The sequence below is a fragment of the Penicillium hispanicum genome (genome assembly GCF_028827665.1).
Source record: "Penicillium hispanicum strain IBT 35686 chromosome Unknown utg000005l_segment0_segment0, whole genome shotgun sequence".
Lineage (NCBI taxonomy): Eukaryota > Fungi > Ascomycota > Eurotiomycetes > Eurotiales > Aspergillaceae > Penicillium > Penicillium hispanicum.
In genome coordinates, this window is record NW_026623197.1 from 494,130 (window position 1) to 508,331 (window position 14,202).

At 53.9% G+C, this 14,202-nt stretch overlaps 4 protein-coding genes across 4 annotated transcripts; 3 read left to right on the forward strand and 1 right to left on the reverse strand.

Annotated features, from left to right (window-relative positions):
- Positions 1-1,890: 1,890 nt before the first annotated feature.
- N7459_005638 (putative C6 transcription factor) lies at positions 1,891-4,286 on the forward strand (the record flags this gene model as incomplete). Its single annotated transcript, XM_056944822.1, has 6 exons — positions 1,891-1,953; positions 2,000-2,077; positions 2,166-2,221; positions 2,290-2,723; positions 2,777-3,687; positions 3,735-4,286. 6 exons carry the CDS (start codon positions 1,891-1,893, stop codon positions 4,284-4,286), a joined length of 2,094 nt encoding a protein of 697 aa, XP_056799157.1.
- Positions 4,287-4,495: 209 nt separating this feature from the next.
- On the reverse strand, positions 4,496-5,479 carry N7459_005639 (uncharacterized protein; the record flags this gene model as incomplete). The annotated part of the gene is made up of 1 exon (XM_056944823.1): positions 4,496-5,479. The coding sequence occupies one exon, from the start codon at positions 5,477-5,479 to the stop codon at positions 4,496-4,498; it is 984 nt and encodes a 327-aa protein (XP_056799158.1).
- Positions 5,480-8,083: 2,604 nt separating this feature from the next.
- Positions 8,084-9,916, forward strand: N7459_005640 (uncharacterized protein; the record flags this gene model as incomplete). Its single annotated transcript, XM_056944824.1, has 5 exons — positions 8,084-8,217; positions 8,366-8,479; positions 8,553-8,635; positions 8,688-9,107; positions 9,156-9,916. 5 exons carry the CDS (start codon positions 8,084-8,086, stop codon positions 9,914-9,916), a joined length of 1,512 nt encoding a protein of 503 aa, XP_056799159.1.
- A 2,272-nt stretch (positions 9,917-12,188) lies between these two features.
- N7459_005641 (arylsulfotransferase family protein) lies at positions 12,189-14,070 on the forward strand (the record flags this gene model as incomplete). The annotated part of the gene is made up of 2 exons (XM_056944825.1): positions 12,189-12,686; positions 12,757-14,070. The coding sequence occupies 2 exons, from the start codon at positions 12,189-12,191 to the stop codon at positions 14,068-14,070; spliced, it is 1,812 nt and encodes a 603-aa protein (XP_056799160.1).
- Between the last annotated feature and the right edge of the window lie 132 nt (positions 14,071-14,202).

The window sequence follows — 14,202 nt, forward strand, 5'->3', positions numbered from 1 at the left end:
GGAGAAACGGTGTCGGCTCCCTCGTCAGGATCTATCAAATGAACGCGCGATGTATTGACGCCCAACCGCCCAACCGACTTCGTATTTTGTTTGCTAGCCTTCATTTTCACGTACGCAGCACCCGTACATCATCCTCCTATCCTAGACGACAAACTTATCAACGAACTAACTCGGGCTTATGCCGAGTGGACTCCAATTCCCGATCTGGAATATTTTCCCCTTGGATTCAGCAGTCGAGCCCCCGCAGTGACTAGAGATCGGTGGATTATGACCTAATATTATAGACACAGGGCTGCTTCTATATTTCATGCGATTAGGCGTTGTGATGGATCTGGAACTCTAAAGAAATTGTGATGTCTACAACGGGCAGATATATGGTGCGGGTTGACGCCTCCGTCCGGGATGGGGACTAAATGAGCCCCCTCGGCACAGTCAGAAAAATACCTGTGCGAGAGATCAAACCAAATGTGCTAGCCATTTGGTTCTGCTACTGCACTTTCTCTCGGATATGCCGTACCCCCGCGAAATCGGCGTGCTTGGGCGAGATTGTTCACCGTGATGACCCCACCGATGCGCTGGTTAACTATGAATGAGCGTCTGACGTAGCAGGATAATGACATAGGTCAATGGCCTGCTGGGTCGATCATCGGCACCAGGTAGACACGACGGAAGGCTCTACTCAAGCATAGATATCCCGGCCTGCGGTTAAGGGATGCCGTGGAAACGTATTATTGCCCCAGCTCTCCATGCGGGATAGGCGAGACCAGACCCTTTATCCAAGGGCTTAGCTGTGAAGTAAATGCACGATTCTTCATTCCCATGACTCCAGTCAGATGCCTGAATAGGCTGTCGCCAATGTGACAAACGATAGTGAAGCGGAGACATTCGGGACTATGGCCGTGAGCGCCTATAGAAAGGCGGAGGAAAAGCTCTCCCAGACGAAGACCAGAGAGCTGCATAGATCCTATAAGATGGCTGTTAGCACCTGATCCTTGAAAACCAGGACTCTCACTTCTACCGATCTACAAAGATAAGCCCACCCCATTGCTCAATTTTGGGGGATGTCCTAGGATATCTACGGCAGCTTATCAAGTCGCTCGATTTCAATTGCGGGCTGAAGTGTGAACTTTCTTTGTTACGTGCAAGCCTCTTGGATCACCTTATCTCGATTTCAAACTATGGATGCATAAATCGACGACTATCTTGTGATCCTCCTTGCAATGGGGCCAACTCAATGAGCCTCTCAGGACCAACATCCCTATCTACGGAGACGTCATAAGGATCGCCCTGAGTAACTAGTTAGCTAAGACAGAAGATTAGACTTTCGTGTTCTCGGGGGGTTAGATAGTGTCATTACCGTCGCCACCGATCGCGATAACGGCGCTCGAATCATAGTAGATTGCCGTGCGGGGTCCATTCCATTAGTGAACGTGGATCTCCAGCCATCTTTGCGTGTTCGAGGATAGCCTTGCCTTTTTCAGGTGATGAGTTACATCGTAGAGCCTTGGTGTGTGGACACTGCACACGGCATGTCCACCTTCACTTCACCAGAGTCATCGCCAATCGGCTAGAGGGGGGCCACTGTGATAACCACCAGAGGCGATCTTCCCAGGACGCATTCCATCGGGGCCATAGCGAATCAATAGTAATAAATAGGCGAGTGAGGAGGCGGAGGACTTCGTAGCCACGGCGCTTTGTCGGGCGCAGTGCTTCCCCGCACGCCGTCCCGTCTTCTTTCTCCCTCGTTGCTTCAGTCATCCCACTCGACCCAACGCTATTCTTAGTGGCAAATCTGCCATTCGCTGAACTCGAATTTCCAACGTGCACTCTGACTGATCATCCCCCGACTTTGCAGCCCTTGCTCTTTCGGTGGCATCGTCAAGTCATACCATGCCACGTGAAGGCAACCGGGGAAGATTGCGTTCTCATGAGGCATGCTTGAATTGCAGGTCGGTTCTGTGCCATGATTGCCTGTCCATCGTCGTCTCACGTCCTACAGGAGGAAGAAAACGCGATGTCCGGCCGAGAAGCCGTCGTGCTCAAGCTGTGTCCGCCTGAACCAGCCATGCCTCTATACGTCAGTTCCGAGGGGATCGAGAGGCGGCCCATCTGTACGACGCAGCTCTTGGTGTCCTCTTGGTTTTGTGAGACTAACTGCCTGCTAGGCTGACCGGCTGGCATACCTGGAGGAAAAGGTCAACCTGATCTTGAACGGAAGCAGGTACTTGCTGAAGAACTCGTGTTGTCCTCCAGCGCGCAGCATCATGGATGAACTGATCCATTATATAGACCGATCCCACAAGAGCAAAATACTGGCGGAATCAATGATATCCCCGACACCGCCTACTCCGGCGCCTCATGTCCGTCATCAGGGGATCTGGGCGGCAGTATGAACGATCCATTCCTCCTCGGCATTGGACTGGAGGACTCCAAGCTGCATCCATCCTCGCAGATCTCCCGTGCGATCGACCTATACTTCCAGTACTGCCACAGACAGCCTATATGGTGTTTTGATCGCGAGGAAATCAAGGATCCGAGCTATATGTCCGAAGAGCTTGTTTGCAGTATCCTCACACTCACCTCGCGCTTCTCCAAAGAGCGCGATGAGATGCTACATTACGGCGATACCGCCCGGACATTGGTGATGCTTCGCATCGCAAACGGCACGGTCGAGCTGGAGACCATCGAAAGCCTGTGCTTACTCTCGTACTCCTCCTTCCTGGGTATGGACTATTTATCTCCGATTTGGATCCCGAAGACGATTGACAGATCATAGACGGGAACGTGCACGTTGGCCGATTTCACCTCGGCCTTGCTCTCCAACTCTGTCGATCTGCTATGTTAGACCTCAATTCCACGTACAGGGTCGACTGCCCTGCTTCAGAAAGGAAAAAAAGGCTGTTCTGGAGCCTTCAGTCACTGGAACAGACATACGGCCAAATAAATGGTATCCTGAGTGTCCCGGCTGACGTCTTGCGCTCGTTTTACATCTCAACCGGTTGCGACCAAATGCTGCTGCAGCTCGAACCCAAGCCGCCACCACTTCCCCTCGACGATGTGGGCTGTACCACGGACACGGATACAGGAATCTGGAGTCTAGCACTGCATTTTGGGTGGGTGTGGAGCAGAGTAAGATCATATGTCTTTGACTGCTCTCAGAGCAGACTGAAGGAGCCTTGGCGACACGACTCCATGTACGCCATGATTCTTTCCGACTTGACCGAACTGGAGAACAAGCTTTCACTCTGTCATCGATACGATTCAGTCAAGTTCTACGAACGCAGACCAAGCGAGCTACGGGGGAACCGGGATTATTGGGCACCTTGGCTCAAGCTGCAGTTCACCTACCATTCCATCTTGGCGATCTTGAACCATCCCTTCCTCTACATCGTGGCCTCCCAATATAACCATAACCTAACCATCCCAAACACTTTCTGGCGGAGATCTTCTGAGCTGGTCTTGTTGCATGCCACCTGGATTGTCCGGATGATTGACATGGTCTCGGAGAAGAAGATGCGACTAATTGACCCTTTCTTCGGCCACGCCGCTGCGATTGCGGCTACTGTGCACCTTTACTACTGCTGCGCGGCCGACCCAAGATTGAAATTGAAATCCAAAACAGACTTTGCCAAATGCAGGAGATTTTTGAAAAGCTTCATCCCCTTTGCACCTGCCTGTGAAGCTCTTGTGAGTCAACCCCTAGCAATACATGTGTTTCGCACTAACATGTCCAGGACCAAACTTTGGACAGAATGACGAGCATCGCCTCTGGATCTGAGAAAGTGGATTTCGATTGGGAACCATCGAAGATCCATCTAAGTATCCCCCTAATGTGGGATGTTCTGCAGGTCAACTGTAACCCAAGCTCGGACGAGACATCTAACGCCGGCTTATTACATTCTTCACTCACGCCAGACGTCTTCCCCGAAGAGATGGAGAATTCAACCTCGACTCTGGAAATTATTGTTGCCATGTCACCAGATATCACAGTTAACACCGCGGACGGTGGTTCGGCTGCACATATACCCCCGAACAAGCCACGGAATAACCCACCGAATAAACAACCGAATATGCCGCGCATGTCCTCGCTTCCAGCCTCACCAACCAGTTCGGCGCTTGCAGACAAGCTGGTTGCACCGGCCGACAGTCTCATGGCCAATACACCGTGGCTGTGGGCTGACCCGGCACAGTTTGTCGACATGGATAGCGTTGGGTATTCCGAATCGGAATCCGCCCTGGGCAATGTTGATGGATTTTCCACTTGGTGGGACTTTGGAAACTTATAAGAGTATTATATTCATTCATCTCTCTTCCTACTTGACGCGTATTCTCTTTCAGGTCCAAAAACATGCTGCTCATTGCAGACAGCTTTGCAGGCTCCCGGCCAACCGCATGCTTCAGGCTTCGAAGCACGCCCCTGACACACTAGTACCCAGATCCAAAAGAACCCGCACGCGAAAAAAGACCGAGAGCGTCTCATCCCATTTCTCACCAACTATGCCGCCGCGACCGTCTTCAGCTTCTCTTGCAATGCAGCAAAATTCCGCTTCATCGCCCTCTCGGTAAACTGGGCCCCGGTCACCATCGGATATTTCTTCAATGGCCCCTGGATCAACGCATCCTTGCACGGCTGGTTGAAATAGGCAATGCTGTACCGGTCCCCAAAATAATCCCCGGGCTCACACGGCGCCTTGACGCGGTGAAACGTCGATTTGAACCGATCGTCCGACCACGACATGAACAAATCCCCGATATTGCACACGATCTCGCCCGTCCGGGGCTCAACCTTGGTCCACTCATCCCCAATGCCGAACTCGGTGACCACCTCGCGCCCCGGGCAAATCTCCAGCCCGCTCTGCCCTTCCTTCTGAAAGAGTAGCGTCAGGAAGTCCCAGTCCGCATGTGCCCCCGCGCGATGATACACTTTGCCCTCTGCGTCCTCCGGCAGCGCAAAGTAGTGCAGTAGCCGCATGGTGGTTTGGGAGTCCGGACGCGCCACGTCGTGACACTCGATGAAAAAGGCCTCCGGAAAGCCCAAGCCGCGCGCGAAACACCGCATTAGACATTCCGAGATCTGCTGCACCCGCTGCATGAACGCCAGGGCGCTAGTCTGAAACCCGGCGAGGTGGGCGTCCGCCATCCACAGCTCCTTCATGTTGTCCCCGAACTGCAGCTGGTAAGATTCTTTGCTGTCGGGCTTGCCGGTCGACGGCCGGATCTGTGAGTTCTTCTCCCAGCCGACGTTGTTGGCATTCCACGGCACGGTCGCTTTGATGTCGTCCGGTAGGTCGAAGAAGCCCTTGGATGTAAGAAACATGTCTTCAATGTCCTCTTTTGACAGGCCGTGGTCGATGAGGGTAAAGAAGCCAACATTTTCTGCGGCATCGATGAGCTCCGTAGTGATCTGATCGATCCGATCCTCAAAGCCGGCCAGGGAGATTTGAGGAATCGGACGGTCGACGTATTTGGTTTGTGACATTCTTCTAGTAGGTATTCGAGATGGTCGACATGGATTATTTTTGGTTGGTGTGATCGACTATATAGGACCTGCTGGAGGTTGCAGCCATGCGTAGCCGAGCTTCCTATTCGATAGACTTATCAGCTCGACCGAATAGCGTAGCATCTCTTGGGTAGATAAGAAACACACGGAGCCACTACTCCTCTCCTCCACACCATCCCATCTAAAGCATGACCCCCGGAATCCGCCGACGGCGCTTAAATCGAAAACGGAATGCTTATCTATAGCGTAATTACCATTGATATAGCACGCGGTAAGTAGGTCAGGATGGTGGAAGTCAACCTTGTCGGGAGTTCTCCACGAATGCGGGCCTGAAACTTGACTCGTGGAGCTATTCTCTACTGGATCCTGCACATGTCAATCTAGACGGAGTATACTTTGGATGATGGACCCTATGAATAAGACAGCAAGGGAAGATCTTTTGTAATAGTTATATAAAGTAATAACATACAGGTAGTTGGTCCCTTCTACATGGGCCCTGTAAACTTCACCTAATAAAGAACCGGATTACTGTTAGCTTGCCTTTAATCCTTTCCATAAATCAACAGGAAACAGATGCCAGAACCATCAGACTCATTTCATCAATTTGTGAGGGTAATACACGATCAAATGCCATTGCTCTCTCATCCATAGATTTGTTCACTGTTTACTCACCTTCTTGCCCTAAGAGTAACGTGGGCGTTTGGGGGGTTTACGGATGGCGGGGGGGGGGGGGGGGGGGGGGGGGGGGGGAGAGGGCGTCTTCCCATCCCCAGCAGGACCGGATTCCGCATTGGTTGCTGTGAGAGAGAAGAGATCGTACGATGGAAGATGATCATGCATATGAATGATGATGGAGGATCTATCTATATGAGAGGAAGCTTAAGTGTGTGGGTCATGTGACACCCACATACGAACAGTTGCGGGCCATGGTTGTACAGATGGACTGTGCCTTTTGTCAGCTTGCTGTGTCTTGAGGGGAACCAGACTAGGGAGGGTTCTTGGTCTGGTTGGGTGTGGGGAACTCACGCTGCCGAGTTGATGGAGCCCGAGGCTTTGGGCGATGCGCACGGCGGATGCGAGGAGTAGGGAGAATTCGTTGGAGCGGCCGAAGGCTGAATAGAACATCCTTTAATATAATACGTGTGTTCTAGCGTATTACCTTGCGAATAGTTTTAAAAAGGGAAGTACAATTGTAGTATTATATTAGGCAGAAGTGCAGAATACCCTTCTCAATAGCTACTTTTAGCTAAGTAGCTACAAAGGCAGCTACATATGTAGCAACACATGTAGGTTCATGTGTAAGTACATATATCTATACCCTAGATGAATCGAGAATCCAAATAGGTGCTGAGAGGTTATATAGGATAATAGCTAATAAGGAAGCTGGCTCTGGAAGCGGGACCTCCATTTTGAGCCAATCATAGGGGCTATTAGCTACCTCCACTGAATCAAAATGACAAAGGTTTGGGATTGGCCTCTTTTGGTGCTGATTCTAGCTGCACCACTCTAGACTGCCGGTCCTGCGCAAAATGTTGAGGCCCAGGACATTGGAATGGAATCTCCCCGGGTTATTCCTCGCATGTCGCCTATCCCACCATCCTTGAAGGAAGAACCGCCACTCTCCCAAATGTACATTTCACGTACTACGTCGGCAACTGACGAATGTGCTCTAGCCGAGGTGGAGAAGCGGTTGGATTCCCGGTTTCTGCGCAGAATGCCATATTTATGATCAGGAATGTGGCCCTGAAGGAGCATGGAGTGATCCCCACGATGCGAGGATGCCAGCAACACCCCGCTCCCTTATCGCAGTGTTCGGATCGCAGTGTGAATACCGAGGTAATTTCTGGACGAAGTTGAGACGGGTTTTCCGTTCTTCCGATGCATTTCGAAACATCTCCTGGCTCATCATCGTTTGTCTCCGTCAGCAAGACGCATGTCTGAATAGTCTTGTCGGCTCGGCGGCGCCACCCGATCGTTCAAGACGAACCGCGCAGTTCGCAACTGGTTCCCTGGTTCCTCCATCTCCTACAGTCAATACTCAATGTACTACCCACCAAGCCATATCCGATCACAAACCTTATGCTCGCCGGCCCAGAGCGCCAAGATTGATGGATGCGTATGTGGCGCGAGCGGGCGCAGTCCACGGTGATTGGGAAACGTGGCAGCAGGCTTGCACCACCTCGAGGTTTTCGGTATCGAACGAATGAGTTCCCTGAATTCCCCTAGCGACGGAGGGCGTGCATTAGCACTTACACCCTGAAGCCTTCAGTCAACAAGAGACACCACTCTCTATCCGGAAGGTCTAATTGGAGGAGCCAATGGTGGACAACCTCCACAGCGCAGTGGCGCACACTAGCAGTTGCAGCTCTGGCGCAATTGATCCCCCTGGCTCCCTTGATCTTCGAGTCTTCCAGTCGCATCCCTGATCCCCTGCACGTCTCCACTGAGTGACCAAAGCCGGTTTTGCGCCCGCTGATTGGCCACGAAGCGGCGTTGCGCTTGCCCCCTGACCCTCCCGCCTCCAGTCTTCACTTTTCTCGTTTTGCCCTGGCTTCTCGTCTTCTGCACTCCACCGTCTCCAGAATGTCCGGAGCAGACAAGGAGCTCATGGCCCACGAGGTCGGCCTGGGTGCCAAGGCCCAGGATGACCGCGACATGGAGCGTCTGGGCAAGGCCCAGCAGTTCAAGGTCCGTCGCGCATGCAACGCGGGAGGCGCGTGGAGCACCGGCTAACCGCGCGCAGAGAAATTTCCGCTTCTACTCGATCTTGGGCTTCACCACCACGTTGATGGCCACGTGGGAGTCCATTCTACTGTGAGCGCTCACGGGGACATTCTGGATTGCGATCGTACTGACCGCGCGCAGCACAAGCACCTACGGTCTGACGGATGGCGGCCGCGCTGGCATGGTCTATGTCTATATCGCGTCCTTTGTGGGGTTCTTCGCCTCCGTCATTTCCATGGCCGAGATTGCGTCGATGTACGTACTTGTCTCAATACGCTCTGCCCTCCCTGTGTTTTAAGCTGCGGAGCCCACGCTGACCGTTGCCCAGTTCTCCAACTTCCGCTGGACAGTACCATTGGGTGAGCGAATTCTCGTGGCCGCGATGGCAGCGCTTCCTGAGTTATCTGACTGGTACGTGCATCTCATTTCGGTTCTCATGGCCATCCATGTTAACGGGCGGCAGGATGGCTATCGGTCCTGGGATGGCAAGCCGCCTTTGCCAGTATTTGCTTCCTCTGCGGCACCCTCATCCAGGGATTGCTTGTCTTCAACTACTCAGCACCCCCTGGCTATGTCTATGATTATCAGCGGTGGCATGGAACCCTGCTGACCATGGCGATCGCGGCCGTCGGAACCCTGGTCAACACCTATGGTGCAAAGATCCTGCCACCCTTGGAAGGTGTCATTCTCGGCCTGCACCTCTTCGGCTTCGTCGCGGTTCTGGTGCCACTGTGGGCGATGTCGCCTGGCGCGGCACCGTCGCATGCTGTATGGACCGAGTTCACCAACTCTGGCGGATGGTCGGGCATGGGACTCGCCTGTCTCGTGGGTCAATTGACCCCTATCTTCTCATGGACGGGCCCAGATGCCGCGACGCACATGTGTAAGCACAGACCGATGCTTTTTGTGAACTAATACTAACAGTCTATAGCCGAGGAGGTCCAGAATGCCGCCCTAGTCGTGCCTTGGTGCATGGTCTCGACCGCCCTGATCAACGGCGGCCTAGGTTTCGTCATGCTCGTTACTCTCTTATACAACATGGGCAACCTTGCCGACGTTCTCGACCCGAAAAGCGGGTTCTCCTTCATCCCGGCGGTGCACCACGCAACAGGCTCGATGGCTGCCACCAACGGCGTGGCTGCGATCATCCTCGTCATGGAAGTGTGCAGCGCCATCAGTATCCTGGCCACATCCTCGCGACAGACCTTCGCTTTCGCCCGGGACAATGCTCTCCCCTTCTCACGCACCCTGGCGCACGTCAATCATCGCACACAGGTTCCCGTCGCCGCCGTCCTGGTTTCTACCACGATCACCGTTCTGCTGAGCTTGATCAACATCGGCTCTACCGCGGCCTTCAACGCCATCGCCTCCGTCATGATTGCCGCCCTGTTCACCACCTACATCCTCTCCATTCTCGCCATTATTCGGGCTCGATTCCTCCCGGGCGGTATTCCGCGCTCACGCTTCTCTCTCGGTCGATTTGGTCTGCCCCTCAATGTCTTCTCCGTCGGTTATCTCTGCTTCGCCATCACCTTCACCTTCTTCCCTACTGCCGCCAACCCAACGCCCGTGGATATGAACTGGTCTATTCTCGTGTTCGGCTTCGTCGTGATCTTTGCCATCATCCAGTACCTGGTTCACGGCCGTCTCATCTACCAAGCGCCCGTCACCCAAGTACGGAAAACCCAATAAGCACTCAGCATTCCATTGGCCAAAGATACCCCCTTCTCGCTTCCTTTCTGGTATTGTCTTTCATCTCTATTTCATGTTTGAATCGGGGCAACCTCCCCACCGTGTGACACAATGGGCAGGCCCATCCTTGCCATGTCTATATCTCATTTAATTCTTTTTCTTTGGACATGCACTGGTCTTCTGGCTATCGGATCGCAATGCATTTACTGCGGTCCTTAAAGCACCATGCCCCTTCTCACAGGCAATTGGCCGAGGTAGTTTGTTGCAAGACTTAAGAATATCATCCAGCCCCTCCGCGTAATCACTTCCCAACGGCGGCACCAGCTGCACACCAGACATCGCGGCGGCATCAAACCCCGGCTTGCCAGACCACCCTCCATACGTCGTTCTCGCCGCACCCGACACGGGATAGCCCGGTTGAGATTTGCCCGACGCGGTCCTGCTGATAGAACGTGCGGATGATAGCCGCAATATCCAAGCTGCTTTCCCGCACGGCCGACCTATGTAGGAGCCACGGCTCCGGAAAGCCCGGGGGATGTATTTCTCGCGGGCACCGGGCTGCTCGGTCTCCAGCATCGCGCAAAGCAGGGACACGCCGCGCTGGGCGATCATGTCCGTTTCTCAGTTGAACAGGAAGTCGATGCCGTCCTCGATGAGCTGACGGTGCTCGGAGGACTCATCGTCCGCCAGCGGTTGGTGGAACATATCCAACATGAACGTCTGTACAACTTGAATCTGGTCGTCGACGCGTGAGATGGTGGAGACGAGAATAGAACCATATAGTCCTTTACCCGACCATAAGGCAGTGTAAACACGCGTCGGGCAGTGTAGGTCTAGATGGCGCAGCAGACGGCCCGTAAAGTCGGCATCGTATTGGCGCCATGCGAGACATAGCAAGGAGGCTCGTCGGTCGCTCGACTCAACCGAAACTGGACGCTTCACTCGAGGAAATGACGAGTCAGGGATTTCGAAGACGAGGACGGAGCCTCAGATCGCAGGTTGTCGCACTGCGAGTACAGAAAGAGGCTAACGTCTACTTCTCAGTTGGGCGGGCCCAAACGGGAAAGTGCCGTCAGGCCGTCAGGCCACCAAACTAGCTACTCCTTCACCTCGTTCATCGCAATCTCCTCATTTCTTCAGCCTATCGACTACCCGCCATCCCGAGTGATTACGCCAAGACACAGATACCCGTTGCCAATCCCGATCGTGCACGGCCACACGGTCGCCCCAACCTTGGTCGTCGCGTCGAGTCCGTGCCAGTCAGTTCAAGGTGTGTACGGAGATGGATGATAACGATCACAACGAGAAGCACGGCGGTCCCCGACGGCCGTATCCGACCTTTGCCAAATCAGGCTATTGAGACCGACCTCCGCTCTATGCGCGAGGGAGCCAACCGGGGCGTTGGCCGGCACCCACAGGCGAGGGTGGTGCGTCAGCTCTCCGTCCCTTTCGTTTTCGTTCCGCCCTCCACTTTGGGATCTAGGGCGATACGTGAGGAGACATCCAGGGAGACCGACCAGAGCCCAGTCGCCTCTCTCCTTTGGCACGGCTCCAGGCCAGCGGGCAGCGGGCAGACGGAAAACATCATGACAGCGAACAAGGAGGATAAGAATTCATCCAGCGACCTATTTTGTTCTCATCGAGTTTCCATCCACGCATACCGCCAAGTCTTCCGCAAAATTGTCAATGTGTCGTCGCAAATCCGGTACGGTGATTGGGCCGAGATTTCTAGGTTCATCCACTTACGACACCTTCAATAACGCCACATGTCGTCGCTTCGCCGGGTGGACGCGTGGGCAGCTTCCTGGGGTTCGAGGGGCTTGGCGAATATGATGCCCACTATTGATCTTAAAAGAACATTGTGACTGGCCAACTCAATGTGTTCCCCCGGCCGAGAGTCTCCAAAGCAAGTCATGCAAGCCCACCTACCAAATGTCGCTCCCAGATGGTTGGCTCAACGCGCAATCCTGCAGGGGAGCGCGATCCACATCAGAGCTTGGCAGATAGAGAAGTTGTATGGAATGTCCCCGGGTTCCCGAAGCCGCACGCGCGTCCTAGGAGAGTCCCACGTTGCGCCAGCCAACATTCCTTGCGGGGTCTTCAGCAAGGAGCCTCTCGGCTAGTCGGGGCGGGCCTTTGAGGCGATGAAGAGAGGCAGCGCCATATAACCCCAGCGCCGCCATCCTGCCGCTCCGCTCCCTGTCACTTCCTCTGCTCGAGGTCCGCCCTCTACGTCTTCCGAAACGCACCCCCTTTGGACCGCGATGCGCCAATGTCCCTGCGGTCACCCTCCCCTGCTCTGTGCTTGAGCTCCTGGCTAAACCGCAATAACCGGCCTCAGAAGCTCGGCCCTCGCCGTCTGCTACCCGTCCTTATTGCCGCCATCCTAGCGACGTCACTCTTCTACCATTTCCTGATACCCCAGATCCTCAGATTGCGGTTCCGTACTGGCTTGAGCTGGTACGATCTAGGGTATTATGGACTTGGTCCCTCACAAGGCTATGTCTCTTTCGACGAGGAGTCACCAATTGTCGAGATATCACCGTATGGAGCACATTGCGACCAACGGTACACATTCCTCGCCCCGCGAGGTGATTCAGTTGCTCACGCTGGACCAATGATCTTGGATGCTCGTGGAGAGCTAGTTTGGATGAAGTATAACTGGGGAACAACCCAAGATTTTAAAGTTCAACGCTACAAGGGCCAGGACTATGTGACCTTTTGGCAGGGAGCAGAAGAGGACGGACATGGGCGTGGTTCATGGTATATGGTAGGGTTGGAATTATGCTTATATGTCTGGATTCTGCGGGTTGCTAACCCTTGCATTCTATTGTTGACAGTTAGATTCATCCTACACGCCGAAGTTTGTCGTTTCTCCCGTTGGCGCCATGGGTGGCGACCTACATGAATTCCATATCACCAAGAATGATACCGCCCTCGTGACGATTTATGACCCCATCCCGGCCGATTTGACTTCCGTCGGCGGACCAGAACTAGGATGGCTATACGACGGCGTCGTTCAGGAACTCGATATCGCAACGGGCGAGCTCCTGTTCGAATGGCGATCTTCTAGTGTTTACCCACCGACAAGCAGCTTCGAGCCATTGAAAGATCGCGGGCGCGAGCGAAATGGGGGATACGACTACTTTCATCTCAACAGCGTGGATAAAGACGACCAGGGCCGCTTTCTGATTTCCGGTCGCCATACCCACACTATCACCTGTGTGGACGGCTCTACTGGCCAGTTGCTCTGGACTCTTGGCGGAAAAAACAACGAATTCACCGATGCGTCCAATGAGGCAGCCACGGATTTCTCATGGCAGCATGACGCTCGCTGGCAGGGACCCAACTCCCTGAGTGTGTTCAACAACGCTGCCAATAGTGATGACAACCGCTTCTTAGTCAGCCACGGCCTAATGATCGACTTGGATATCCCTTCCCGAAAAGCGAAGGTGCGGACGACCTACAGCCACCCTCAGGATATGATGGCTGTCTCGCAGGGCAATATGCAAGTTCTCGATACCGGCAATGTGCTTGTCGGCTGGGGTCACAGCGCTGCATTCACCGAGTTTTCGCCACAAGGCGAGGTTGTCTGCGATGTGCATTTCGGCGCCTCGGCCTACTTCTCATTTGGCCGGATCGTCTCGTATCGCGTGTACAAAGGCAACTGGGTCGGCACTCCCACCTCCATACCGGACGCGGAAGTTGAGGACGACACCGTCTTCGTTAGTTGGAACGGCGCCACTGAGGTTGCTACGTGGCGAGTCGAGGCTTGGGATGGCGCAAGTCTCGCGAATATGACCTTTGTGACCGTCGACCAGGTCAATCGGACCGGCTTTGAGACTGGAATACCCTTAACGCCGGCTGTCAAGTCCTACTTCAGACTGATCGCCATTAACGCAAAAGGCGAGGTGCTCGGTGTGACGGACATGCTTCAACGCGATCCACCCCGCCATGAATCAAGCTTCGTCTCGGTTCCATGGGGGGCCGTGGTGATCGTGCTTTTTGCGTTCGGCTGTCTTTTGCTTGGATTGTATTGCGCTGTTCTTCGACATTTACGACGCCGCATACCTGGGTCACGCGGGTTTTACCAGCTGCTGACACATAAGTATGGCGATAATAGTGACTCTGAGCGCGGTAACCTCCCAACGTAGACCGGACGCTGGCGTCTTTGCTATTTCTCGCTCGTGTTTATTGGATTGTGCAGCTACGATACCCAGCGTCACGAGTGTGTCCTATATATGTTTGGCTTTACACTTGCATATGGTTCTTGATATCGATCGATT